The sequence below is a fragment of the Oryzias latipes genome, chromosome 16 (genome assembly GCF_002234675.1).
Source record: "Oryzias latipes chromosome 16, ASM223467v1".
Classification (NCBI taxonomy): domain Eukaryota; kingdom Metazoa; phylum Chordata; class Actinopteri; order Beloniformes; family Adrianichthyidae; genus Oryzias; species Oryzias latipes.
The window spans coordinates 16,779,152-16,806,723 of NC_019874.2; the positions used below are offsets into that span (position 1 = coordinate 16,779,152).

A 27,572-nucleotide genomic window follows, 5' to 3' on the forward strand; every position below is an offset into this window, starting at 1 on the left:
GTGGTAGGCCTCTTCTAATGAAAGAGCATTGCTAATTTAGTAAAATGATAAATTAACAGGGGATTTTTTTCTTTACATCAGATCTTTTTTTTACAGGAAAATATTAAGTGCATTTAACAAATAGATTATGTTTCATGTGTGAATGGGTAGTAAAATTTAAACCAAAACCATGTTTGCTAAACTGAAACAAAAAGAAAAAAATCCTCCTCTCTAACTGCTATTGTTCAAAATACTAAAAATAATGATGGATACCAAAAGAAAAGGACGTGTTTGTGCACGTATATTAACATAATGCAAACATAACACAGTTATTAAATTGGATGACCCCTTGTAAGGTCAAGAGCATTTACATTCCGGTGCACTAGATGGCAGCAGCGCTTTTTTCCTGACGTTTCTTGTAAAATACGGAAGTGGGGAACATTCGTTCCAAGACATTGACCGTAAAGGCCGCATTTTATATCGGAATACTTCAAGAGTAATCAGCTCTACCCTTGATTTTGATCGGCAGTCTTTGCTTGTTGTTTGCGTAAGTGTGGTTGTTAGTTAGGTGCGTACGTTAGTGGTATTGTTGTTTTAAAGAGATTGGCGGTTTCGGTCTCTTTCTTGTCATGTCAGATAAGCTAACACAGCTGCAACGCGCACATTCGGCTACATTTTCCCCAATGTATTTCACATTTACAGCTATAGTAGATAACTGGCGCGTGTTAACCGATTAGTGGAAAACATTGAAGTGGTTGTTTAAGCAAACATGGCTTGCTTCGGTTAATCTTGCCTTAATATGTGACGCACTCATTGGAAACGCAACCGAAAGTGAATATTTCTACGGACGTTTGGGTGGTTTTTATATCCATGCAGATTTGCATATCCGACTGTCAATCTTCACGGAAAATAGGTTTGGTTGGTGTTTCGGGAAGATTGTGGAGCTATAGTAGCAAGCAGCTTAATATTAAGCATGTGCAGCAGAACCAAGTCCTTAGAGTTTTGTTTTTAGAACACGTCCAACACACAGGGATTCCTTTTCATGGCGGTGGGGTCCTGGAATTTGTAGTGGACCCCCACCCCATCTGTCTCAATAACAACATGTATCCTGGCGATGTTAGGGGATGGGACACTCTGGAAACCCTGGTGGAGGATCTCAACAATGCACAGGAGAAACCCCTCAACCTTTTTTTTTTTTTTTTTTTTATAACTAAGCATGGTATTTGGATTAGACCTGATATATTTGGAAGGCCAAATCTGCAAACAGTTTCATTTGCAGCAAGGAGTCCTCAACTTGCATTAAAGGAATCCGTGTGAACACAGAAGTTAAACTATTTTGGTTTTTTATTTTCTTTTAGTTTATTCAAAGGATTCTTAAAATTAAATGTATTCTGTTATTCATTTAGTCAATTTCAAATAATCAGATTTTAAAATAGGGGGACAAGGGTGGCCAGTGTTTTCTTCAGAGAGAATTCACTTAGATGAGCTCTTTGTCTGACAGTATTGACAGTATTGAGACAATTTTAAGGAAAGTGGCAGTATATAAAAGAAAAGGAAGGCAAATATTATTGTTCATATGTTCCATATAGGTTTGAATATTGCAAAGGAGCATGCAATGAGATAAGACAGAAAACCTAACATTTCTGAAGTGGTGTCAAATATGATTGGAAAGAAATCCTATTGGAGGGATAACTTATAAACTAGACTAAGATTTTTAGCCTAGTGTTTTTATAGGTCTGAATTTGTATTGCTTGTGGTTTTTTGTCCATAATGTATAGGGTGTCCTAAAAAGGTTCAATTTCACTTGTTTAGTAATTGTGATTGCTGTGATACGTGGGTCTCACCCTGAGTGTTTTGAGTTGTTGCTTTGGCTGTATCCTACCTGGCTCCTACAAAGCAAGTGTTTGGAAGCAGTTAAACAGTGTTTGTGTGGGTGTCAACAGTGTAAACAACCAACAGGCTTTGTTTTTCCAGGATTTCAAATGAACAAAGATTGTTACTGTTGTCGTGATGCAGCATAAGCTGTCGAGTGCATGCTGTATTCTTAAAGGTTTTCTTGGGTTTTAAAGAGGCATTTTTGGGAGTTGCAGTTCAACCCTGACGTTCTCATTTTGCTGACTTGTGTATTTCCACGGTTGCTCCATGTGGTCTTGATTACAGCTAAATTGGTATTTATTGGTATCTATCGCTTTTGAGGTTTAATGGCGTTTTGGAATGTTGGGGAATTGATGCAGAGCTCACGGTACTCTTTGGGAAATAATGTTGTTCTGTACCCTTTTGTCTACAGGTCCGGGTTGTTTGTGCCTCAGCATGGCAGTCGTCATCCGTTTACAGGGGCTGAAAGTCACCGCAGGTTCTGAGGATATTCGAAAATTCTTCACTGGGCTCAAAATTCCAGATGGAGGGGTGCATATTATTGGTGGAGATCACGAGGAAGCATTCATAATTTTTGCTTCAGATGAAGATGCAAGAAGAGCCATGACACGTTCAGGAGGTCAAATTAAGGGTTCGCCAGTTACATTGTTACTAAGTAGTAAAACAGAGATGCAGAACGTGCTTGAAAGAACAACGCAAATCGTTGAGCTGGATCAGAAGAAGCAAGTTGGGAGATCGGTTGATCCTAAAGTGGATCGGAGGTCAAGTGGTCGCACAGAAACTACTCATCCCATTTACGTCAAAAGAGATATGGACACAGAAAGATATTTTGTGGTGTTTCTAAACGGACTGCCATTCTCTGTGACTGAAAACCAAATCTGCGAGTTTTTCAAGGGTTTAGAAACAAATGAGATTGTGTTGCTGAAGAACCACAGAGGGCAAAACAATGGAAAAGCCTTTGTCAGGTTCGTAACAAGGGAAGACGCAATGGAAGCCTTGAAAAAGAATATGGAATACATCGGGACAAGGTATGTGGAGGTTTGCACAACAACGATCAACGAATGGTATCGTGCAACTGGTAGAATGCCGATGGGTCTCAACGTGGACGACAATTTTGAAAGGGGGAGAATGCCTGATCACAGGCAAAGAATTTCACCACATACACGCTCGCGATCACCCATGATGCAACGGCATGCTCCTGCTTCGGAAGAAGAGTACTGCGTTTTGTTGGACAATCTGTCCTACGGCATGGAAAAAGAAGATATAAAACAAATGTTTCGTGGTGTCAAACTCGACAATGACCAGATCTTGCACTTAACTGACCCTGCGGGGAAAAGAACAAGATCTGCATTTGTGCTGTTCAAGAGTTTCCATGACTACAACAGGGCCATAAGCAATGAGAAAAAGCTGTTATACAACCGATGGGTGAACATCCGTCCCATCTCCAGGGAGAACATGTTGGCTCTTCTGCAGTCCCAGAACACTGCTATAGGACCTCCTGAAAACAACCAGAGCTATCAAGAGAGACCTCCATCCCACCCCAGGGATCCCTATGAGTCTGAAAAAGCCTGCGTGTATGTGAAAAACCTTCCATTTGATGTCAGAAAAGTCGAAATAATGGACTTCTTTCATGGGTTTAATGTCTCAGAGAGCAGAGTGTCTGTGCTTCAAGACCATAAAGGTGCTGGTGTTGGACAGGCTTTGGTCCTTTTTGGGTCTGAGGCAGAAGCCATGGAAGTGCTCTGTCTTAATGGTCGTCGGCTTCTTGGGTCAGAAGTCATCCTGAAGTGTATTTCCCGTTTTCAAATGAAGCAGCTGACAGCTGAACCGCTCATGCTGCAAGAACCATTACCAAGGGAGGAGTGGTACCCGAGCAGGCGCAGCAGGAGCAGTGAGGCATCTTTTCGCCCGGATAACACTATGAACCCGGACATTAGGAATCCAAGGGATGGCATTTTACCTCAAGGGAATGTGCAGAGCCACATTCACAGAGGCACTGATTACGAACCACCTGCTGTGAAGCCTCGCCCTCCTCGAGACTGGGGTAATGGAGACCATGGTAGTTTTGGCTCCCCTGTGCAGCACTTTGACGGTCCCACGTGTGTGCAGTTGGTCAACTTGCCCTTCCAGATCAAGAGTGAAGAAATCTATGACTTCTGTTATGGATACCATATCATACCTGGATCTGTCTCACTTCAGTATGACCAGAGTGGAAATCCAAAAGGCTCTGCCACTTTGGTGTTTGAGTCTCGCCAGGAAGCCTTAACTGCGCTTCGGGAATTAAATGGACGACCAATTGGACCAAGAAAAATTGAGCTAATACTTCTTTAGGACAATATAGTTTTTTAGGGAAGTGTGCCTGAGGTAATTCTTGTTGCTTAACTTTAAAAAACAAACGACTACAACCCACATCTTTAAGACTTTTTATTTCTAGTGGGGAATTCTATTGATTTAATTTTAGTTGATACTATGTAGTGCTTAAGTAAATGTTTCCCGATTTTGTACTATTTTCCTTCCCATCTATTTAGGAATTTCAGTGCATTTTGAGATTTTGTGGGTGATGTTCCTGAAAAACAATGTTTTTTTTTTTAATAAAAAAAATCTTCAAACCGTCTCTTAATTTACCTGTGATACTATTTAAGTAGTATCTGAGGAGTCAGAAATTCAAGTGAAATGGGTATAGAAAATAGAAACTGTAGAAGCACGTTTTAAAAAAAAGATGAGGCAAAAGTGTTTTACAGAGGAATATTTAATATGGGGTTGATTAAAACATTTTTTGAATGTACACTAAACCATGGCAGGATACAAGAAAGTTGCTCAAATTTATGGACTCATGTTCTCGCTCAAGTGTCTACTTGTAAGCAGTTTTTACAATTATACATTCATAAAAACAAATTGAAACCAAAGGTTTTACAAAAGAACTTTACTTTCTTTAGGAAGTGATCAATCTATTGTAAATGGCCAAATTTTTAAATTTTAACGTTTTTATATTTCACTTCTAAATTTTAAACTGTTTGCCAGTGTTTTCTCACCCTTGGCAGAGATGCTTATTTAATTATATTATTGCATGAGTCGGGGTTGGTGATTTTGCATTCTTTGTTTTTTTTTACAGTACCTTAAACTGTTTTCTTTACATAAAATTAATTTGAAATTATAATTATACTTTACGTGGTTTGTGTTTTTTAATCCTAAAAAATAAACTTGTATTTCCCAAAGCAATTTAGCAGCTCATTAAATAAGTTACACTATATATTTCTTCAACCAGGTGTGTTTAAAGGGAGACATTGTAGGCTTGAGATCAACCTTAAAAGAACGTGTTTAATGATTGAATAGTAAAAACATTTGTTTCGTTGTTAAACTAATAATTACGAAAACTTTGCAGGGGTGGAATAAAATAAACGTTATAGTTGGCAAGTCTGATCACATAAAAAAAGCCAGGTTGATTTTATTGTGAAAGTTTAAACAGGAAGTGAAGGACTACATGACGCCGCTGAGGTGAGCAGACACAAGCACGCAGAGAGTTTGATGTGAAGGTAAATACTGCCATGTTTTCGTATGTTAATGTAATATGTTCATATTTATATTTTCCTTTAAATGTTTTAGGGTGATCATGAGTCACAGATTCATTAACTATATTTAAACTTTACAAAAAAGCTTATTTATTGATATATAAATTAAAACAGTTAGAAACGGCTTTGCTTCTGTTCTGACGATTAATTTTGCTCGAGTTTTTTTCCCCGACCAAAATTTCTGTTTTTTATGTTCAAGAAGTTTAAAAAATTCATCTAGATTGCTGGTCTACTTCTTAAATGAAGCAATGGCCTGTTAGTTTACTCAAAACGTAAAATGTTCTGTATATTTTTATTTTTATCCACCAAAGAGAAAAACTAACAAGACGCTAACATGTTTTGTTAACGGTTGAAACAAAAAACCTCGATATGATACTTAAGATGAAAAAATGTAAGCGAGTTTTATGGATCATGTTGGTCATTCCATATTAGAAGTTACTAAAATAAACGCTATATTTAAATGCAATACATGTTTTCTATTCAAACTAACACCTGTTCATCTTGAAAGTGGTATGACCCGAGGATCTTATCTTATTCATACTAACACCTGTTCATCTTGAAAGTGGTATGTCCCGATGAATTTATCAACATATTTAAACTTTATTGACATCAGAATGGAGGTAGCAAGGCGAAGGATGATTCAGAAACACTTGCAACCAACGAGACCCCTGCGTCGCTGCACTTACGTTGATTATGGTAACGTTAATTGTGGTAAGTTCCTATAATAAGTACTAAATGACCAATTAAGATGTTTGCATTCTAGTACACATAATAAAAGTTACCCCTCAATTTAGACCTGCAAATAACAGCAGGTGCATGTGGCCAGGGACAGTTTATGCAAGAGGTAAGACTCTATATATCGTCTCCATTTCATTATACCTCCTCGCATTTGAAACAAAACACTTCCCCAAACTTTTTCTTTGCAGATAAAAGCTGATATAGAGCATTTTCACAACAACGTCAGTCTGCATGAACAGAAAAAAGGTAGAACTCCAAACATACCGCTGTTAAGAGTGAGTCAATCATCTCTTACTGTAGAACTTTTTATTTTTGCTTAACTGGAATTTGTGTATTGATGTCTGTCTTTATAGCTAAAATTTCTTACTCAAGGGAGTTTTTAATGGGCCTGGCCAGCTGCCCAGAGGCAAAGATTAAACCACTATTCTTGCCTGACAATCCCATAATACTCTCTGAAGCAGTAAGTTTTTTATTTTATTTTATATTGGTTGTATTTTTTTCCAATAATTGGGGGTGATTGAAGTCTTGTTTTGGATCACCAATGCTTTCATTACTCTGACAGAGAGATCCAGGACGACTCGAGCTTGGTGAGATCCAAGGGAGAGGTGATCAAGTGTACATGTGAGGTTGACCAAATGTACGTTAAGTATGACAGAGTTTGACTGAAAAATTACCATTTCTTCTAGGTCCTAGACTGGGGGAAGATAGATTTCTCTTATACTGGTATTTAATTTAATGTATTTCTCTCTGATAATCTGTGATTTTTTTGTGCATCTCATAAACTAGCAAGAGGTACAAAAACAAAGAAAGATATTGATGCAATTAATTACAAATTTTCCCCTAAAAAGGATTTTAGAAAACACATTTTGAAACAATGAAACAAAAATCACACAAGGTAATTATCCTTCTAGATTATTTTCTTTTGTCATATTTCTAATAGAAATAATATCTAGTTTAGAAATCTAAAATGAAAAAAGTAGTCAGAGAACAGGAGTTTTGATCATTGTGCCTGTTCCAAATAGGTTTTACAGTTATGCACATCGTCTGACACTATTAGTGAAAACATTTCACACTTTCTTTTGTTTTCCCATCTAGTTAAAAATAATTAAAACCTGCTTTTTGTTTTTGTCTGACTTGGTTAAATTGCTGCCAACAGGTCACAGAAAGCACCAACATGTTTGTTCCTTCACAACACCAACATTACATTCATTTGCTGTCAGTTTAGTAGAAAGCTGCACGTTTGAAAGAGACTGACAACAGGAACCTGACTGGGAGTTCACAAAAGTGCTGGTCACCGTGGATGTCATTGTTTGCATAGTCATTGTCTCTCCATCCCCTCTGCCCTGTGAAAGCTTTGAATGTTTGCAGATAATTCTCACTCAGCGTCCAAGTGGCCACAGATTTCAGGATTAAGTTACATCATGAAAATGTTTTCTTCCGTGTTGCAGTTGAGTAACATTTTTTAAAGTACTAACCTTCATGTTTTCTCTCTCTCCTAGGGTGATCTAAGGACTCTCCTGGAGAATGTTTTATGGGTCATATTGTCATTTATGTTTGTGTGTTGGGTGATATTTTTCTTTTCTTTTTCAAATATTTAAATTTGCATGCTGTTCAAGTATTTAATATAAATCTTTTGTTTACTTGTATTTCCTTTCTGTCTTAAAAACGTGTGTATATTGTTTAAAAGTTTCATTCTAGACAGGAAGTGCCTATAGTAATAATTATTTGACTTAAGAAGTTTAAAGTGAAATGCATTGGTGTTATAGATTACTGAAAAAAAGCTAAGTTTACTCCTTATAAAACGAATTATTTGTATGCACACCAATTAAAAAAATAAAAATAAAAACTTTGTTTGAAATGGAGGTTTTCTTGTGAACTAGAGCTAATCATTTGCCATAAAAAAATCTACCTGCACATTGTTTTCTCCAGTTGGACACATAAATATGCATTCTATTCTGAATAAGTTACATTTGTAAAATATATTTTTTACTGTTTATAAAGGTAATTGTCAAGGGTTTTTATATACACAACATATTTCCATTAAAAAAAGGCGGATGAGTGCTCCTTTGACCTACAACCCCATCTGTGCGTGACAGTGGGCTAATGAGCTGCTGTTGTCGTGACGTCACAGTGGGCCGGCGTTTTCTGTTACGACAGAAATAATTTATTTCTGATAAACGTCGTTGCATTTGTTTTAAACTTCTTTACAGATGCTACCCAGCCAAATCCTCATTATGCTTATTGACATTGATAGAAACTGCTCCTTTTGTAAATAAGACACTGAAACAATCATACATCTATTCTGGAAATGCTCCCAAACAGCAACTTTTTGGAAAGACCTCACCTCCTTTGTACAATGTCAAATGTATCAAACATTTGATCTGGTATACAAAGATATTTTATTTAGTTTTTATAATGTTAAAAATTACCAATACAGGAATAATAGTTAATATTTTAATTATACTAGCCCAATTTCATATTCATTAGTGCAAATTTTCTGGAAAAAAAAGACCCTTATTCAAACTTTTTATGATCGAGTTAAACCAATATAGCAAAACAATAAAATCCTCTTCAAACCACAAAATTGTCAGAACGCCTGACACCTTGGAATCTTTTAGATGTATAGAATTGATCTATGTTCCCCTTTTGTCATATTCTGTTTCTCATTTTTCTATCTGTGAATCTTAAAGTTGACACATTTTTGTATTATGATCCTGTATGTTTTCAAGAAAGATGATTTAAAAAGAAGGAAAAAAAAGGGCAGTCAGAAAAGTCAAATAAAATAACCTATCAATGATTTATGAGAAAAAATCAATTAATAAATCAAGTTCATATTTGGTATGTTAAAAATATTAGAGGTTTTCTGAATGCAACTTAAGGAATATATCTAAAACTAGTAATTTTCATGAATTCATTCCAACACGTTTATTTACAAAGTTTGACGACACTGATAGGGTGCTGCAACTGAGACCCAGAACTTTCTGGTTGGTGACTGGAACATCTTGCAGGGTGGTCCGATGAGAGAGTTTCAGGATGTGGCTTCACTGTACATCGCATCGTCCATCAACAGGGTTTGCAGGGCTGGCTGTCTATGGATGCTGCGTGACCAAAGATTATCCATGAATACACAAACATGAGATAATAAATACATTCCGGTAATTAAAAATTATGTAAAAAATAAAACTTAAAAAACCTCTCAATTGTTTAGTTACCTGTTAACAGTAGTTATTCTCCTCCAGGGCAGAAACCTCGCCAGACAGCTGGTCCCGCCAAAGAACACCATTGATGGCTTCCAAACCAGCTTCCCCCTCATATCTTACATCTTTCTCTGGCTCCTCCTCTGGGACCACAATGTCACTAGCACAGAAGCAATTGTTGTGGAGGATGGCACAAGCTGCGACAACCTGCAATATATAATTTAATGGAAATATCTTCCAAAGAACATCAAAAGCAACTATGTGTTCACTTACATGTGGTACAAAGGAGTGATGCAGCTCCCGCGCTTGCAGAAAGATGGCTCTGAATATTGTTTTCATCAGGAGACTCTAAGAGATTCCGTATTTACTCTGAAGTCTGATCTTGGAACTTAACTGGTAGACTGAGGTTGATTGTGCAGTACAGAGGTCTAGTCTGGTTAAATAGAAATACACAAGAAATCCCTTTTGAGTATAAAGATGTGGTTTTAATTTTTTATTAGGCTTAAAAACATTATTATACTTAGGTGGATATGATAATACCAAAATACTTAAAATTAATTTCTGCAATAAACGAAGTCAAATGATACAATTAACATTTAACAGTCTGATTAATAAAATATTCAAAAAATTGTTCATAGTTACTGTTAGGCCTGGGTGAAAAATCGAATGAATGAATTAATTCAAATGTTTAGTTACGGGCGATTTAAAAAAATAACTCAATCGAGTTTTCGTGTAATGGCGCATTTTTGGCTCCCCAGAGCTTCCGTAGCGTTAGTTTCACACGGCTGCGACAAACAACATCACAGCACACACGAAACAGCAAGCGACAGCATGGCTACCGGTGAGAGTGGGAAGTTTGTTCCCAAGAAAAAGAATAAAATCCTCTGGTGTTTGGAACTGGTATGGGTTTGCTGCCACAGACGTGGAGGAAGAGACCCCACGCTGCAACATTTGACATGCGACAGTAGATGCAGCTTTGTGGCAAAACACGGAAGTGTGAGAAGACTCGTTTCAACAAGACATCGACCATAGCGGGGCCAACCCTAGTCCTCAAGAGGCACAACCCTGCATGTCTGCTCATCCTTTCTGACCAGCTGTAATTCCACATCTTGTTTGACTGAACACACCTGGTATTGGCTGTCAGCATCAAGCATTGAGGGAGAACTGGAAAAAAAACAGACAGGGTCAGGGATGAGGCTCTTCAGGACTAGGGTTGGCCAGCCCTGTTAGGGGGAAGATAGATTTATCTTATTCTAGTATTTTATTTAAATTATTTATCTCTGATAATGTGATAATAGTGCATCTCATAAACCAGCAAGAGGTACAAAAAAGAAAGATATTGATGCAATTAATTGCAAATGTTTCCTAAAAAGGTTTTGAAAAAACATTAAAAAATGAAAAAAATACATAAATAAAATGGGTTATGTTGGATAGGGGCTGGACACAGAAGCAGGACAGAAATTGAAGTGAGATGAAAAACAAAACAGTCTTTGTTAAGTCCCAGTAGTGGTGGAGGGTTCTAGCTTGAAATGCATGTGGCTTGGGTGGGTGAGAAGCTGTGATGACTGAAGATTTGGAGCCCTGATTGGTGTCCCGTCGACAGTGGTGGAGATGAAGCTGAAAGTAATTCCTGGGTCAGCGTGCAGATGAAAGCTTGGTGCTTGGCTTGAGAGCTTAGCATGAATCAGTTTACTCTACCGCTGGAAACAGACAGACTGATGTTGGCTGAAAGGTGAGGTAGTCCTGATAAAGGCTGTAGGCTGATGAGCTGATATAGGGGAGCAGGTGGGCAGATCATCACCAGGTAGGTGTGGGAGTTTAGAAATCTAAAATGAAAAAAGTATTCAGAGAACAGGAGTTTTAATCATTGTGCCTGTTCCAAATAGGTTTTACAGTTATGCACATCGTCTGACACTATTTGTGGAAACATTTCACACTTTCTTTTGTTTTCCCATCTAGTTAAAAATAATTAAAACCTGCTTTTTATTTTTGTCTGACTTGGTTAAATTGCTGCCAACAGGTCACAGAAAGCACCAACATGTTTGTTCCTTCACAACACCAACATTACATTCATTTGCTGTCAGTTTAGTAGAAAGCTGCACGTTTGAAAGAGACTGACAACAGGAACCTGACTGGGAGTTCACAAAAGTGCTGGTCACTGTGGATGTCATTGTTTGCACAGTCATTGTCTCTCCATCCCCTCTGCCCTGTGAAAGCTTTGAATGTTTGCAGATAATTCTCACTCAGCGTCCAAGTGGCCACAGATTTCAGGATTAAGTTACATCATGAAAATGTTTTCTTCCGTGTTGCAGTTGAGTAACATTTTTTTAAAGTACTAGTCTTCATGTTTTCTCTCTTTTCTAGGGTGATCTAAGGACTCTCCTGGAGAATGTTTTATGGGTCATATTGTCATTTATGTTTGTGTGTTGGGTGATATTTTTCTTTTCTTTTTCAAATATTTAAATTTGCATGCTGTTCAAGTATTTAATATAAGTCTTTTGTTTACTTGTATTTCCTTTCTGTCTTAAAAACGTGTGTATATTGTTTAAAAGTTTCATTCTAGACAGGAAGTGCCTATAGTAATAATTATTTGACTTAAGATGTTTAAAGTGAAATGCATTGGTGTTATAGATTACTGAAAAAAAGCTAAGTTTACTCCTTATAAAAACGAATTATTTGTATGCACACCAATTAAAAATAATAAAAATAAAAACTTTGTTTGAAATGGATGTTTTTTTGTGAACTAGAACTAATCATTTGCTTTAATAAAGAAGAAGTTAAAAGGTTTTTAAGGCGTAAGCTAATAGGTGAGTGCGCCTTTGACGTAAAACCCCATCTGTGCGTGACATCGGGCCAATGAGCGGCCTGCTGCTGTCGTGACGTCACAGTGGGCCGGCGTTTACTGTTACGACAGAAACATCACAGGTTGACAGCAAATTTCCTCCCACCAAAACTCAAGGAACCGGCAGAGAAACGGTTTACTATAAAGGCAGGTATGGATTTATTGTTATTACTGGAAGTTTGACTCTATTGTTTAAAAGATAACATAAAAATTGAATTGTTTTCTCCGTCTCCAGTGTACGATCATAACAATATTTGTATTGGTGGCTGTTTTATATAAAAAGCAATGATTTAGGGAATAGTATTTATCTGTGTGTGAGGATGGACTTTTACTCGATGCTGTCTTGTGATCACTAATCAGCTGCTGTAACGGCAGGTGTCATTCTCTCGCTTCCGGTCGCAGCAGTAAAGCTCAGGGCTTGACCGTCGTTAACGGCCGCTTTTCCCCCCTCTTCCTCCTCCAGGGAGATGGATCCACTGAAGAACAAGCAAAACTCTTCATTCAGCACGTAAGAAATACTCTCAGAACAGGAAAATGCTTAATCTTTGCTGAAGCCTCAGCTGTTATTTCGCAAGAGCCATAAGGAAATGTGGGAGAGGACGTGACCTTTTATCAGCAAGTGCTTTCATTGACAGTTTTCTTGAAAAAGATCCTTTTATTTATTAGAAAGCTATCTGGAAACTTTTCATGAAATCGAATTATTGGTAAGATTGTTACAGAGGAGAGAAATTTGACATTTACACGTTAATTAGTGACCCTATTACATGTATTTCAATTTTTATACAGGCTGTAATAATTGCATTGGATATTTAATTTAATTGTTCAGTTTTGTGAAGTGCTGTATATATATAACTGTTTCTTAAGCCTCTAGTCTAGTCAGATTAAAATTTAAAGACCCTCTCTGATAAAAAAAAAAAACATGTTTTTGGTATTTTTGAAAATTTCTTGTGGTATTTTCTTATGACACATATAAGGAAAATTAACTGTTTTCCCGACTTTTTCTAATGATTTACTTCCACTCTGCAGAAACTATGTCCTAGAAAATGGCAGTTATTTTTAATTTAGCCTAAAATGCAAATTAAAAGGCCACTGGGGAAGATTTTACAATAGATCAAAAGATGATTGGAGTGGGACTTTAAAGTAATTTCTTTGTTTTCATTTATTTTTCTCCTTTTTTTAAGCCCTGTATGTGTGCACAATCCACATCTGGATTCTTTGAAAGATGACATCCTCTACCATTTCAGCCTTGGAACCGAAACCCATGATCTACCAGCAATGTTCGGGGACGTCAAGGTCATTATATTCAAAGCACGACCACGTCATTCCTAAACAATAGGTGTTGGATCTTTATGGTATAACACAGTTATTATAATGTTGAAAAAAATAGTGTACACTGGCGACAAGAATATATATTTGGTGTCCCCCCCCCCCCCCCCATTCTTTTCTACTCTATGATCGCAGAAACATTGTACTGACTTTTCAAACCTTCTTTCAGTTTGTGTGTGTTGGAGGCAGCCCCTGGAGGATGAAAGCTTTCATTGAGTATATTGCTGCTGAGCTTGAAATGGAAGATCCCAAATCAGAGTATCCAAACATCTGCGCTGGAACGGATCGTTATGCTATGTACAAAGTCGGACCTGTCCTTTCTGTCAGCGTATGTGCTAACAGAGCTATGACATTTGTTGTGTCATCATATGGCACTGTCTTTTGTCTCCTAAGCTCTTTAAATTGTATATTTTTTTCCCTTGTAGCATGGAATGGGTATCCCATCTATTGCCATAATGTTGCATGAGCTCATAAAGCTTCTCTATCACGCTCAGTGCAAAGATGTTACAATTATACGAATTGGAACATCAGGAGGAATTGGTACGTTACGTGTTGGATTTATCTCCAAAAGCACAAAAACAGCCATACATTTCCCATCATTCTTTGGGGTATTCTTGTTTTTAGGGCTCGAGCCTGGCACGGTTGTTGTTACCAAACAGTCTGTGGATGCCACTTTCCAGCCGAAATTTGAGCAGGTGATACTGGGGAAAACTGTGGTGCGCAACACAGATTTGGACCAGAACCTGGCAGAGGAGCTGTTGCAGTGCAGCAAGGAACTGGACCAGTTTGAGACGGTGATAGGAAACACCATGTGTACACTGGACTTCTATGAAGGTGTGCGTTTAGTGTCACTATGGCCTGGCTGATGTTTGAAGACCTCCTTAACTCCCCAGCTTTTTTTGTGTCTCCTGTACTCAATCAAACTCAGGGCAGGCCCGTTTGGATGGTGCCTTCTGCTCCTACTCTGAAAAGGACAAGCAAGACTACCTCATTAAAGCCAGAGAGGCAGGAGTCTGCAACATTGAAATGGAATCATCAGTTTTTTCTGCAATGTGCAAGCTAAGTGGTCTTCGAGGTAAGAAATATGTCACACTAAATTAAAGATAAGCAATAAATAACGAATATCTTGAACCTAAATCTGATCCTTACAACTCTGTCTTGTCTTTCTGAATGAAGCGGCTGTTGTTTGCGTAACCTTACTGGATCGACTGAAGGGGGACCAGCTGATGAGCTCTCATGAAGTTCTCAACAGTTTTCAAAAACGCCCTCAAATACTGGTGGGATGCTTCATAAAGAAACAGCTAATGGCCAAAGCGGTAACAAGCTGAGTCCAATAGGACAGTAGTACGGTCTTAACCTCTAAACAGTTGAACATGAACGACGTGGTAGCTGCAAGTTGCTTTTAGTATATTTCGTTATGGAGATTTGTCCAATTTTAAAACTGAGTGTTGAATTTTTGTACCAATGCTTATTTGCTGATTTTTGTACCATCACTGTTGGAGAACAAGTACGCACTTTGTTCAATGTTTTCTTTCATATAGATATATATATATATGCAGAGGAGATGTGTATTGAATATGTCTGAAGTAAGGCCTTCTTTTGTATTTCGAAGGACTTCATTACCTGATGCTTAAACTTGAACTTGTCATTCGCTTTAACAAAACCTTTACTTGCGCTGGTGAAATACTATGGTTCAGCTCTGCTGGATGTATGTCTGTTGATGAATCATTTTTGTTGTCATTGAGGTTGGTTAATGTCAAAACCAAGACCGTGGAGAAATATTTCATTCAAAGTCTAGTTTTACTAAGATAATGTTGTTGTTTTTACCATTTCTTTGTTAATTATATTTTGAAAAATAAAATAATGTTAAGTGGTGTTAAAAAAAAACTATTTATAACATCCAAGGCATTTGACATTGCTGTAATCTGTTAAAATGATCTTAAACTGTAGTGTCCAAGCCCTTATTTTTTAAAACCACTGTCATCACTTGTCTTCTGTCCGGTCCTTGTATCTCATTATCTTATTTATAATGTATTTTTTGTGCATATGTTCTTTAAGAGGACACAAACATCCAGAAGTTAGTTCCTTTTTTGCTTGATTTGTTGTCAGTGGTAAATTCCTGAATGAGCAAACAACAAAACTCTCTCTTAGAATTGTGTGGTAAAGAAAAATCAGGTGGAAGGAAAAATGTAAAAGACAACAACCTGTATGGATGTTTGAATATTGCAAATTACAATAAAGTTTACCACATTGAAGATACATACAACTATTTTCTGTCTTTGTTTTGTGATTTTCTTTCTCCATAGATAATTTCTAAACACGCATTTTTTTTGTCATCTGTGCATGTAATAGTTTGTTTCTATTTGAGCTGTTTGCTTTTACAGGAATCTCAATGTTTTTAAATGTGTGTTAAAATTTACTTTTTTCTCAGTCATAATGAAAAAAATGTCCTTTTTACACCAAAAATTGTTTACCTTTTTTTGTTAAAGATGAAAGAACTTATGTTGAATAAAATTTGTTTTTTAGACTGGAATATGTGGAGTTTCAATATTTATATAGTTTTAGCTTTTTTTCACGCTTGGAACGCAATCAACCTTGATCAAAATTGCACGAAATACAACTCTAATAAACTAAAAGTCAGAAATACGTAGGTTAAACATTATTTTTTTTCCACAAACATGCAAAAATGAAAGGCTATAATCTTATTACAAACGTGTTAACTGCACAAACATTTTTAGACACAATTTAAAGGTAATTTGTAATCAATTACCTTTTAACCCTACTGAACAATGCTTGATCTGATGGTGTCCAGTTTGGGCTGTGAGGATGCTGCAGCCTATAGGAGTGGGATGCTGACAGCTGCTCTGCGCGTCAGAGCCTGCGCGCTCCCGTGCGCGCTCTCCTCCTGTCTGCTACCCGATCTAAGAAAAAGCAGTGAGTATTCGCTGACTCAGTGCCTTAAGCAGCGTCGCCGTTCACCCGAACAGAGACCCAGCATCTTCTGCGGAGACAGGAACTAAAACAAGAGAAAAACACCAGCCATGGCTAAAACAGCAACCGGTAAGCACACCGACACTGCTCGTTGTTGAACGGATGGACAGTTAGATGGACAGGTGCGTCTCGACTGCGTCGGCCGGTGGAGCAGCCTACGCCACATAAGGCCAAACTTCTGTTATGCCTTTATTTTGAAATAATATCAAATCATCACAACTACATCAAATATCCCTGACATTGCTGTGCGTTTTGGGTTCTTTTGACGATTATATCTCAGCTCAAATCTGTAAAACAAGAATTTAAAAAGCCCAGAATCATCTGCGGTCAGATTACAAAAGATCTCCAATTTTATTCCTGTTGTATTTATGTTTGTTTCGTCGACTAATAGCTACTAGACATGCGTTACGCATGGATTGCCATCGGATGGAGAGTGTGTTATTCACGGCGCTGCGGATCATGCAACAGCGGCTCCGACATGCAGCATAATGCAGACGGACCCCACCCAAGATGCTGGGCGAACGACAATTTAGCCAACTACACCAATATGCTGCCGGCACCTTCACGCTTTTATTTCTTCCAAAATCTTGTGATAATCCGACCTGCACAGACGTAAATTGTCTTTATTAAAGCATTAGATGAGGATCTGGAAGAGGATTCAATTATAGGCGCTCCTTTTATTCATAGATGTCTTTAGCTTCACAGACCGAGCATCTCAGCTGAGGATTCATGGTAGTTAGATAAACTGCATTAAGGTTTGTGACGTAAAGTGAACATGTTTTTACTCTATGAATGTGTTCTGTTGTCTAAGCATCATTGATTAATTAAACATAAAAATCCTTTATTGCCACAGGCCTGGATTTCTAAACTCAGTTGTTACGTGTTTATGTAAATTGAATATTTGGTCACTTTTGACTGCATGTTACCGCCTTTATCACTTCTCTGAAGTGATGGGAAGCAGGCCAGCCCTGCAGCAAGGGATCACTACACATGCTGGCCTTTGCAGCAGCAGGAGAGCAATGACAATCTGTGGTCCCCCCTAAGGAGAAAGAGCTACATTAAATTTGGGAGATTCACCAAAAACAATCCACTCAACGGATTTAAAAGGGGGAATTTTAGATAATGCGTAAGCTTTACAACAGTAGATTCCACTTAAAGAAAGTCTTCAGTCATTTTAAAGTTACTTTTGATGTTTTCTTAAATTTGTTGGAATGTGATGACCTTTAAAGGTTTAACCTCTTACGACCTAAGCTAATATTTGAGCAACACCCACAGTCACAGGTCCTCAAATTAGCACTAATATAATAATATAACCCAAAATGTGATGTCCACACATGTGGATGCCAGATTCGAAGAGGTTAAAAGGCATTATAAAAAAAATACTCCATCAACACAGCCCTCAGAGAGACATTACTAACTTGAGAACCCTGTTCTTAGAGTAGTTCCTCAAAGCAAATATGTATGAATTGAGACTCATCTGTGTTCTGGTTTGTTGTTTCTCTTCAGCATACAAAGAGAAGATGAAGGAGTTGTCTGTGCTGTCCCTCATCTGCTCCTGCTTCTACCCGGAATCTCGCAACAAGCTTGTGTGCGAGTTTGAAGGTATGGATGAGCTCATACATAGACGTGTCTAATGTAAATGTCCTTAATGGCTGTTGTCTTCCTGCAGCACAGATGGGCACATTATTGACTGATCAATAAAGTGATCAAACACCAAATGTTATTGGCATCATCACTGCTAACATCTGATTTGCAGACATGGAGGTGAAACCTATTAAGAAACGAACCTCGGGACAGGCCTTTGAGGTGATTCTTAAGCCTCTGTCTCCGGTGTCAGAGGTATCCCACAGCCTGCCTTCTCCGCCAAAGAGGGATATCTCCTTGGAGGACATTGAGAAGAAGCTGGAGGCTGCTGAAGAGCGGAGGAAGGTGAGTTTTTTTCCATTCTGGCAAGTTGCCTTTTAAGTTAAAGAAGACTTTTCTAATTTCTTTATGTGTGTCTGTGTAAAAATTGTTTAGTACCAAGAGGCTCAGGTGCTGAGAGCTTTGGCAGAAAAGCGAGAGCATGAGAGAGATGTGTTGCTAAAAGCCATGGAGGAAAACAGCAACTTCAGCAAAATGGCTGAGGAGAAGCTCCACATGAAGATGGAGCAGATCAAGGAGAACCGTGAAGCCCACATGGCAGCCATGATGGAGCGCCTACTGGAGAAAGTGAGAACTGCAGAAATGTCTCACAAGTCAGTGAGGACACGACATAGCTAAACTGTTGTCCCTTTTTTTCTTGCAGGAGAAGCGTGCCGTTGTGGTGCGCAGGAACAAAGAGCTGAGGGAAGAGCTGACAGCATGAGTCTCGCACAAGTCCTGACTTCCACGGTCCCTCCATCCACCCACCTTCATCCTGCCCTCAACCTCTCCAAAGCAAACACTCAAAGGCGAGAGGCTAGAAGACCTCTCCACCACATCACTGCACACACTGACACCAGTTCCCACCACCACCATCAGTATTCTCATTGATACAATGTTCTGTTCAATTCAGTTTCATGAATGAATTTAATTTTAGAAAGAATGTAAAAAAAACAATCTATCTATCTATCTATCTATCTATCTATCTATCTATCTATCTATCTATCTATCTATCTATCTATCTATCTATCTATCTATCTATCTATCTATCTATCTATCTATCTATCTATCTATCTATCTATCTATCTATCTATCTATCTATCTTTATCTATCTCCCTCTGTGCTGTACTACTCTGTACGCTTTCAGACCTTTCGTTTATCGTTAATTGCAGTTTCTGAATTTTGTCAGCATTTTTCTCGTGAAAGGCCTCTGTGTTGTGGGTTGGCAGGCATACAGGCAGTTTGAATTGTTTACTAATGATGTCACGATGTTGATGATGATAATATGTATGTGTGTTTTGTGAAGAACGATAGCCGGAACAACCCTCCCTTAAAATTGATTTGCGATAGGAGAAAAATGGATCGTTTTTTCCCCCACGTTCCCTCATTTTCAACATGCACAGTCAAAGGGAACTTTTGGGGTCAGCCGCAGATCTGTGTCCAAGCGTCCAACCTCTGAAAACAAACCTGATAGTGAACTTGATCGGTGCTTTATCGTTGACAAGAATGTGTGTTTTTTGCCCAAAATAGGATAATTGTTTTGACATTTGCATATTCCTTCTTTCCCGGACATTTTTCAATGAGTTCATTGTATGCCAAATAAACCGCTCTGCTAGGAACACAGTATTTGGGGATGAATCTAACAAATTAATGAATGTTATGATAGCAAACTGGTATCATGCATAGTGTCTTGGATAGTGGAATGTGCTGTTGCTTCCATCTTGATATAGATAGTGTGAGTATAATGTATGTCTGTGTGGGTGTGTGTGAAAGCAGACGTACTCCGGAAGCATCTTTAGTGTCATCTCTCAATATGGACTAGGTAGAAAGTGGATGGAGGATGCTTTATCTTTAGCACACTGAACTTGTCTGTTTTTAAAATTCAGTATACCACTGATATCTGCCTGCGTTCTCTGCTGCTCGTGTTTCTCCCTTCATATATTTCTCTGTGAAAGCCTTGCTGAATAAAGGTTGGAGGTTCTGTATACATGGCATGTACAATTCAAGACTTTTTTTCTGTGCAAAAGACACAATGGAAATTGTAAAACTGCCAAATAAAAGAGCCAGTTCTCTACCCATGGGGAGAATGCCAGTCTTTTGCATCTTATATTTTGATCCCATTACAGTCAAATTTGTTCAACATCTTGTGACTTCGAGGAAATATCAAGAGAAATATGACACTTGACCACTAGATGGCAGTATAGGATTAAAACAAAAACTTAAAAATTAGGTCCATAGTTTAAACCTGGCTGCAGATTCAGTCATGATCTAAGAAAACACATTTTTTATGCAATGGAAATAGGCAACAGACAGACAATCTCTGCCTCATAAGTTTAAAGCAATGGCTAAAATCGTGTAGGTAAAATATATATAAATATCTCAGACTTAATCAGAACAAAAACTCCAGTAATTTATGGATCCAGCTGTTGGTTTGTTTGTTGCTCCTTAATAACTGCTTTCCCCCAATGTTCTGGTCCTGTTCACACTATTGTCTCCGTTTCAGACCAGCCCAGGCTGGTGAGGTCAGGGCAACATTGTAAAGGATTTCCTCTGGCTCTTAATGATTTCCTGGGTATTCATAAGAGCAACAATGCTTTTGGATTTGGTTACTTAACCTGGCACACAGTGAAGGAATTACCTTTCAGTCAAGAAGCAGGCCTTATTAGCTCACCATTAGCCTACTCGAAACTGGAGCAAAAATGCATTTACAGATTTAGGATTATGTTCATGAGCGAATAGAAGAGAATCAGTCTGTCTGCGCAAGGGAGACTTTTAGGAAATAATCACAATTTTATAAATATTTTAGAACCTTTTGGTAGACGGAAAAATGGATTGATTAATACTTGTTTTTAACATTTAAACTCAATTTATTGGTATGAACAGATACACAAATGTAAGTCTTACATTCTTAAACCTTAGATCTCCTGCCATTTTTGTTTTTTTATTGCAAAGGTTTGACATGGAAAATAAAAAAAAAAGCAGATTGAATCAAGCGACTATTCTAAATGCTGAAATGTGTCTTTGACTAAGGTACAAGCTTCCATGATTGATCCATAACGTTTAACAGTTCCATTTTTGCTCAAAAGTACTACTGTTCCATGCTCGGTCCTCAACCTGAAGGCAATGCAGGCTACCTAGACATGTTTTTATTTCACTTGACTTTAAATTCTATTCTTTTGAAAAATAAATGGCATATTGAGTAAAAATCTTTCCAAACTACTTAGCTTCATTCCCTTGATTATTGCTGTAAAAATAAGTCCATCTGGTAGGGGGGGAAACACCTCAACAGCTTCAGTGCACGGCTTTGTGTCAGAAAGCGCCAATCTCCATACCCCAGGGTCTGTAAGGTTTCGACGTGGCGGAGAGGGGAGTCACTGTGCTGGCGACTCCGGGTGAGACGAGAGGAAAAGCACCGAAGGCGAGAGGGAAAGAGGAAAGTGAGGACAGGGATGACACGAGTGGCGGCGAAAGCTTAGATGTTGCCAAAGGCAGACTGAAAGGTAAGGAGCCGCCAGGCGGCACCCTGGTGGATTCTGTGTGGGGCATGACACCAAGTCTGGATTGCCCAGATCCGTCAATGGACGAAGGGGAGGATGAAGAAGAGGAGGAGGAGGAAGTCAAGGGTGGGGTGCTGTTGCTTTTGGGTGCAGGTGTCCTGCCCTGAGGGTGCTGCAGAAGAAGGTGGTGGGGGAGATGGGTGGGGGCGGTGCCGTATGCAGAGCCCCAGGCTAAGTGTTCCAGTCCAGAGTGCACTTCCCTCTGAGAGGCACAGTTGCTGAGATGGGACACTAATCGCACTCGGAGGGAGTCCGTGGTGTCTCGACCCTCTACCACGCTCAGGTAGCGGGCCGTCTCTGCCAGACACTCCCTGAAGCCCAGGCTGCGGTAATCCTTAGCAAGCGCGTGAGCCTCAAAGTACCCTGGGAGGACAGGAAAACCCAAACTAAAGTTAGACATGTTTTAAGGAAAATGCTTTTCAAAGGTCGCAGATTGCGCCAAAACACAAATTTATTTGCCTTTTCCGCTTGCAGCATGAAGCATCTTCAGGTGATCCACCGTCATTTGCAAAATTTCTGCTTTTTCCAATTTAGCTGACCCCTGCGAAGACATAGAAAAAACGTTGCTTTAAAAATCTGCAAACACAGAACACACAAATAATAGTTAAAAAAAAAGAAGTCACCTGTTTTTCAAAAGCACTTGGTACCAGTCTTCTTAGTTCAGACAGACTGTTATTAATCCGGTCACGTCTCCTTTTCTCAATTATCTGTTGAACAACATAAAAACATTGAGTGTTTTTTTTTAAATCACATGTATTCAACTGTAACCTCAGATGTTTACACACCCCTCTGCGCCTCTTTCTGGCCTGAACTTGTGTGGTTGTGGACGGTGACATTGATCCGTGAAAGTCAAGTGGACTGAAATGATAAGTGGTCATACCATTATAATTGGCGAAATAATAATAATCATAAAAAACTTTTAGATAAATAAGATAGTGATGCGATTAACCCCTTGATACCTATTATGCAAAGATGCATCAAAGCACTTAGACAACATCTTTTTGAAAGCAAAAACACAGGGTTATTGTTAATAGCTGGAAATAAATACAGGTGTCAAGAGGTTAAAGAATATCGAAACACTAAACTACACAAAATAATCTGAAAAAAAAACTAGTATAGGGAATAAACTTGCATTGAAATAAGCTTTATCTTACCCATTTTCATCGCCACTGTCTTTCTCCACTTCAACGTTGTCGTCCAGGTCGCTTTCAGAGGAACTGTAGTTGTGGTTTCTCTTCATGTCTGCAGTAAAGCCGCTTCTTCGCAGTAAAACTCCGTCAGACACTGACAAGGCGGACCGTGAGAGACAGTTTAAACAGTTTTGACCCGGGAACTCACAGCGCGGAAAGAGGGAGGGGCGGCTGAAGCACTGTGGGCGGAGCTCTGGAGCGTTTAAGCCAATTAGGACCGAGCTGGATTTTGAGTGACAGACAGTTTGGAGAAACGGTAATTGACAAACCATGGCGGTAAATTAGCACTTTTAGAATTTGACCTCTTTTTTTAACCTTATAATCTACCAGCCACAACTTCCGTTTTAAAAAAAAACATTTTTATTTATTTACTTTAACATCAAAGCAATTTAGTTATGTTGGAAAAAGAGTATGCAGTGGTGAGCTTATGCTTCATATGATCCTAATGTAGATGACCTCAACTTTACAGCAGAAGCCTTGTTTTACCCGTCACGGTTAACACTGACATGTTCATTACTTTGCTACAGATTTTATTTTGTAAAAAAGGCTCACTTCCGGGAAACCCTACTGCGTTTCATTTTCTCCTCTCCTTACTGTGCAAACAAGTCAAATGACCTCAAAAGAGAATCCTTTTTGCACTAAATTGAAAGATATTTAAGCTCAATATATCAAATATCAATATATAATAAATAATTCGCAACCTTTGATCAGACGTTTTCTCTCATTTTTTATGGGTTCCCCATATCTTTCTTTCAGTGTTACCTATTTGACTGCATTTTTTCTCTCTCTGTTGTATGTCTTTGTTGTCCAATCTCTTGTTAGTTTTCATTTTCTCCTCCTGTCAGGTAGCGTATTGTATCCTTAAGTTAAAGTCCCATTTGTTGTTACACACATGCAAGTTTTCTTTTACATTTGACATATACCCAAGCCCTTTAAAGCTTTTTTCCCCCCATCAAATATGTTTTCTTCTGTAACTTTGCTCAGAAAAAATTACACACAATGGAAAAGAAACTCAGTTTTTGTGTGTGTTTGGGATCTGAGTGATTTAGTGAAGAGTACAGTAAGAATGGAGAAACTGATCCTGGCCAGAAAAGTTAAGCAACCTAAGCTGACAAGCGCTCCAGTCAACAGGCTGAAATCATAGACAACCCAGAACTGTCAGTTACTGAAGTTACATTTTTTTAACGAAAAACATCTGTATATTCCATTTGAAAGGATGTATATAGATGTAGGAAAAAGCATGTGAAATTTTATTTTCATTTTCATTCATGTATTTATTAATAAACACTTCAATATGTTAATCAAACAACCAAAAACATAAAAATGTGTAAATCATGCATAGTATTAATTATTATGCTCACAACTGCTTTATTGATTGAGATACTTTTTGTTAGATTTTTGTGGTGTTTAGATTTGTTGTTTTCAACTGCAACTGTAAAATTGTGCATGTCTAATGGTATTTTATACTTTTTAAACTCTCAGTTGGCCCCATGTCGTGAAACATTTCAGTTTCCTTGAGGTTTATTTCAGAGCCTGACACGTCTGTTTAGGCTATCAGTGTAAGGGCAAGCACATGCTGCTCCCCCCTCTGCTGACTTCCAGACCACTACCTTGCTGGGGAGCAGCTGTTTCTCTGCTCTGTCTAGAAGGTCAGGTGGGAGCGAGACAAGAGCGGATGAGGGCTTGATTCCTAAGAGCAACTGCAGACAACAAACACTGTTCCCAAAATGTCAGTGGGGCTTCATTAGTGACAGATGTGTGCTACTTCAATCAGTTCTGAACCATTCCTAACATGTAAAATACAAATTTAACTTCTTCTAGTCCACAAAGCTGTGTCTTTTTCCTCCCAGTCTTTGTAATTTCTATCCCCGTATACACAGTGTAACTTTATTGACCTTTGCAAACGTGACTACTTCTGTCTGACCCCGCACTGCCTGATAATGGTGAATTCATAACCTCTGCAGCTCTTTGTGGCACACTGAAGCACTCATGGCTCTTTGTGCCTCTGATGAACGGCAGCTTGAATATATTTTGCGTTACTTTGGTTCTGTTTAAACTGGAGAGACTCATGTGGTCTCTATTAGGCAGACACAATCAACTCTCACCTGAGGGCCTCCACATTAGCTGACATTCCTTCAGCCCATTAAACATAATCACAGTTTGTCTTCTCTAAACTCCACACCTTTGACACCACAATGTTTCCTGCTTTACGTCCACTCTGACCAAAGGTGGATGTTGAGTTTTTGTCATTGTTTGTGTTTCTCTAGATTATTTTTGTGTTAGGTGGCACCAGCAGCGTGCCAGTCTGGCCCCTGACCGTGGGCGTAGCTCAGCCCCACTGCTTTTAAACTATGTGCAGGAAGCAGAAAGGTATAGCCGAGTATTTGTTTGAAACTGGCGTGTGCCCAGCTGCCTTCCTCAATCTTCCCACAGGTTTCCCCGGGTGACTCCTTTGTGTGTGCGAGTGCGTCCTGAGTGTGCGCCGGCGTGTTTATATGTGTGTGTGACTGAGAGTGTGCAAGTGTGCTTAGGAGGTGCTGTTTCCCACAACCCTGATCTAATTCCGTGGTAACTCAATCTCCGTGTGAGCGCTTCCCGGCAAGTGTTCTCCCACCCGTCGACAGTCTCTGCCTGACTGGTTGTGGGGCTGAGTGTGTCCGACGGAGGCCGGCTCAGTCCCAGACCCCCCCACCCCTCTGTCTCACTCACCCTCCCATCAGGATTGATTTACTATGTCAACCGTTGTGGCTGTCGGCAGCAGCGACGCTCACAGCCATGCCTGCATCCTGTGTGCACACCCTCCTGACATCTTATACCTGCCACTCAACAACTGCTGCATTGAACTGCATTTGTGGCTTTTGTGGGGAGGAAGGTCATCAGGGAGGCATTTGTTCATGTGAGATAATTTCCTTAATCATGTTTTATTCAAGTGAGGGATGGTGTGGAGGAAAAAAGCTGAACTTTTGGGGAATATATGCATGAAGAATGACTCTGTTTGAGACAGAAAATGCCACCCATGTTGGTCCTGGAGGAGTTGTTCTTCTGGGGGAAATGTCTACTAGATAGCCTCCACACACAATGTTATCCTATGGGCCACAGTTTCCTGTCTGTTTCAGTCGGCACCCAGACACTATATTAGGCTGGGACCAGACCAGGTCTCAGACCCATTCCCACTGTTTGACCATAATACACACGCATACTCATTCTTTATTTTCCTGCCTTTGTTGGCATCTATTCTGCATTAGCCTTCTGGATAGGTAAAGCCAAGGAGGATATGTTGACTTCCTTGTTTCTTTGTTTAGTCAAAGTTTTCTTTCCCCCCCTTTTTTTTGCTCTCTCTCCCTTGGGTCCTAATATCCACACAAAATCTAAGAATAAGCCCAGAGTTAAGAGACTAAATCAATCACATACAAAAAAAAAGAAAAAACAAAGAAAAGGTTAATCACCAGTTTTTCATACATGTTCTCACACCTTAGTGATCATAAGTTTTACAAGTCCACTCCCAGCTTCAAGTTAACTTGTACCACTTAATAATAGCTGAATGGCAGATCACAAGACTGGCTCCTGAATGAGCCAGCACGTGATGTTCTCCCAGAGAAAGGAGTACCACGGAGCAAGCTACTTTTATGGCCACACATTGTGTAGCCACAGGAAAAACATTGTTTGCATATCAATGGATTGTGTGTCCAAAGGAGTGTGTGCCGTGGTCAACTGGAATTTTGGGGTTGGAAGTGAAATGTATCTCCTAGTCAGCATCAGAGATGCTGAAGTTAAGCAGAAGAAGGGGATAATGGCATTCTTGCGTGTGTATGTGTGTGTGTGCTGCAGGCCTCTGATCGTTGAAGGTCATGTTATGAGTAACAGTTTGCAGCTTCTCACAAAACTATATGAAGTCTTTGTTTTCTGTCAGTTTGTTATAGTTTTGCATTTCCTAGACTTTACCTTCAATAAACCAGTTTTAGAGCCTAAAGTTTGATCATTCTCAAGTTGCAAAAAGGCTAAATTTATTGTGCTGCAAAGTTTATCGACATTTTATTTATTTTTGTTCTTAGAGCTAGCTGGTTTCCCAGTGGATGCTCTGTGCCAGCTGTCTGCGGTAAAGTACTGCTTTCCCAAGCTCTGACCTGTGGGAAAATCTGTTGTGGCCAGTAATTGATTCCGCCCTGCCAGCCCCATTACTCTCCACTGCAGTCAAACTGCCACTGATCTACAGAGAACGTAGCCTCTATAGTTTTTCTTTCTACAGTTATCCTGACAAACATTTTTGCTGGTTGTATGACTACATTTGTCAGGACATTTTTTTTCCCATCTTACTTTGCAGTTTTCTCTTTATTTATATGCATATATATACAATATATAAATGCATTTAAATATAAATTTTGTGGATAATCCGCAAGAAGGAAACTCAAGTACATGTCACAACGTATGCCATCAGTGTGCCTTGTTGCACATAATATCATTTACTCTTCAATTGCAGAATAAACAGGTATGTGTTTTTTGGGTCTGGAGCTGCGATCTAAAACTCCCCAGATTTGCTCCCCCTCCTCTCATGGCTTCAGGATTTGTCATGAAATATTAAGGGCAGTCATCTGCTGAGATGGATGTGTTGCTTTGTCACTGCTCAACACTTACCACATGTCTATAAAAAGATAAGTCCTCTCCTTTCCAATTAATCCTCAATTAGG

The 27,572-nt window shown here is 39.0% G+C and overlaps 4 protein-coding genes and 1 long non-coding RNA gene across 12 annotated transcripts; 3 read left to right on the top strand and 2 right to left on the bottom strand.

Annotated features, from left to right (window-relative positions):
- The first annotated feature begins 382 nt into the window (after nucleotides 1-382).
- On the top strand, nucleotides 383-8,021 carry c16h8orf88 (chromosome 16 C8orf88 homolog). Of its 5 annotated transcripts, none has more exons than XR_002291971.2 (8): nucleotides 383-526; nucleotides 2,267-5,387; nucleotides 6,037-6,134; nucleotides 6,218-6,267; nucleotides 6,350-6,407; nucleotides 6,515-6,621; nucleotides 6,724-6,798; nucleotides 7,661-8,019. XR_002291971.2 is itself a non-coding variant. In XM_020710153.2 (7 exons), exons 1-6 carry the CDS (start codon nucleotides 5,336-5,338, stop codon nucleotides 6,784-6,786), a joined length of 390 nt encoding a protein of 129 aa, XP_020565812.1. In that variant the 5' UTR covers nucleotides 5,069-5,335; the 3' UTR covers nucleotides 6,787-6,798; nucleotides 7,661-8,021. The 5 variants fall into 5 exon arrangements, 1 of the variants encoding a protein (XP_020565812.1); XR_002291972.2 differs by having other exon boundaries at nucleotides 402-547; XR_002291969.2 differs by lacking the exon at nucleotides 383-526 and having other exon boundaries at nucleotides 557-5,387.
- Nucleotides 8,022-9,070: 1,049 nt separating this feature from the next.
- LOC105355923 lies at nucleotides 9,071-9,784 on the bottom strand. The gene is made up of 3 exons (XR_910238.2): nucleotides 9,632-9,784; nucleotides 9,374-9,565; nucleotides 9,071-9,259 (listed from the first exon to the last, which is right to left on the bottom strand). It is a non-coding gene; the product is annotated as an uncharacterized LOC105355923 (long non-coding RNA).
- Nucleotides 9,785-10,211: 427 nt separating this feature from the next.
- LOC101163602 (uridine phosphorylase 1) lies at nucleotides 10,212-15,789 on the top strand. 4 transcript variants are annotated; one of them, XM_011485210.3, is made up of 8 exons: nucleotides 10,212-12,351; nucleotides 12,576-12,708; nucleotides 13,382-13,493; nucleotides 13,696-13,854; nucleotides 13,952-14,066; nucleotides 14,151-14,360; nucleotides 14,455-14,601; nucleotides 14,703-15,789. In XM_011485210.3, exons 2-8 carry the CDS (start codon nucleotides 12,668-12,670, stop codon nucleotides 14,852-14,854), a joined length of 936 nt encoding a protein of 311 aa, XP_011483512.1. In that variant the 5' UTR covers nucleotides 10,212-12,351; nucleotides 12,576-12,667; the 3' UTR covers nucleotides 14,855-15,789. The 4 variants fall into 4 exon arrangements, with proteins under 4 accessions (XP_011483512.1, XP_020565813.1, XP_004077898.1 ...); XM_020710154.2 differs by having other exon boundaries at nucleotides 12,664-12,708; XM_004077850.4 differs by having other exon boundaries at nucleotides 10,212-12,347.
- A 559-nt stretch (nucleotides 15,790-16,348) lies between these two features.
- Nucleotides 16,349-20,232, top strand: LOC101163354 (stathmin-2). The gene is made up of 5 exons (XM_004077849.3): nucleotides 16,349-16,586; nucleotides 18,024-18,119; nucleotides 18,274-18,446; nucleotides 18,537-18,728; nucleotides 18,805-20,232. Exons 1-5 carry the CDS (start codon nucleotides 16,568-16,570, stop codon nucleotides 18,862-18,864), a joined length of 540 nt encoding a protein of 179 aa, XP_004077897.1. The 5' UTR covers nucleotides 16,349-16,567; the 3' UTR covers nucleotides 18,865-20,232.
- Nucleotides 20,233-20,986: 754 nt separating this feature from the next.
- LOC101163844 (hairy/enhancer-of-split related with YRPW motif protein 1) lies at nucleotides 20,987-23,050 on the bottom strand. Its single transcript, XM_004077851.4, has 5 exons — nucleotides 22,852-23,050; nucleotides 22,483-22,555; nucleotides 22,321-22,404; nucleotides 22,157-22,238; nucleotides 20,987-22,060 (listed from the first exon to the last, which is right to left on the bottom strand). The coding sequence occupies exons 1-5, from the start codon at nucleotides 22,935-22,937 to the stop codon at nucleotides 21,450-21,452; spliced, it is 936 nt and encodes a 311-aa protein (XP_004077899.1). The 5' UTR covers nucleotides 22,938-23,050; the 3' UTR covers nucleotides 20,987-21,449.
- Between the last annotated feature and the right edge of the window lie 4,522 nt (nucleotides 23,051-27,572).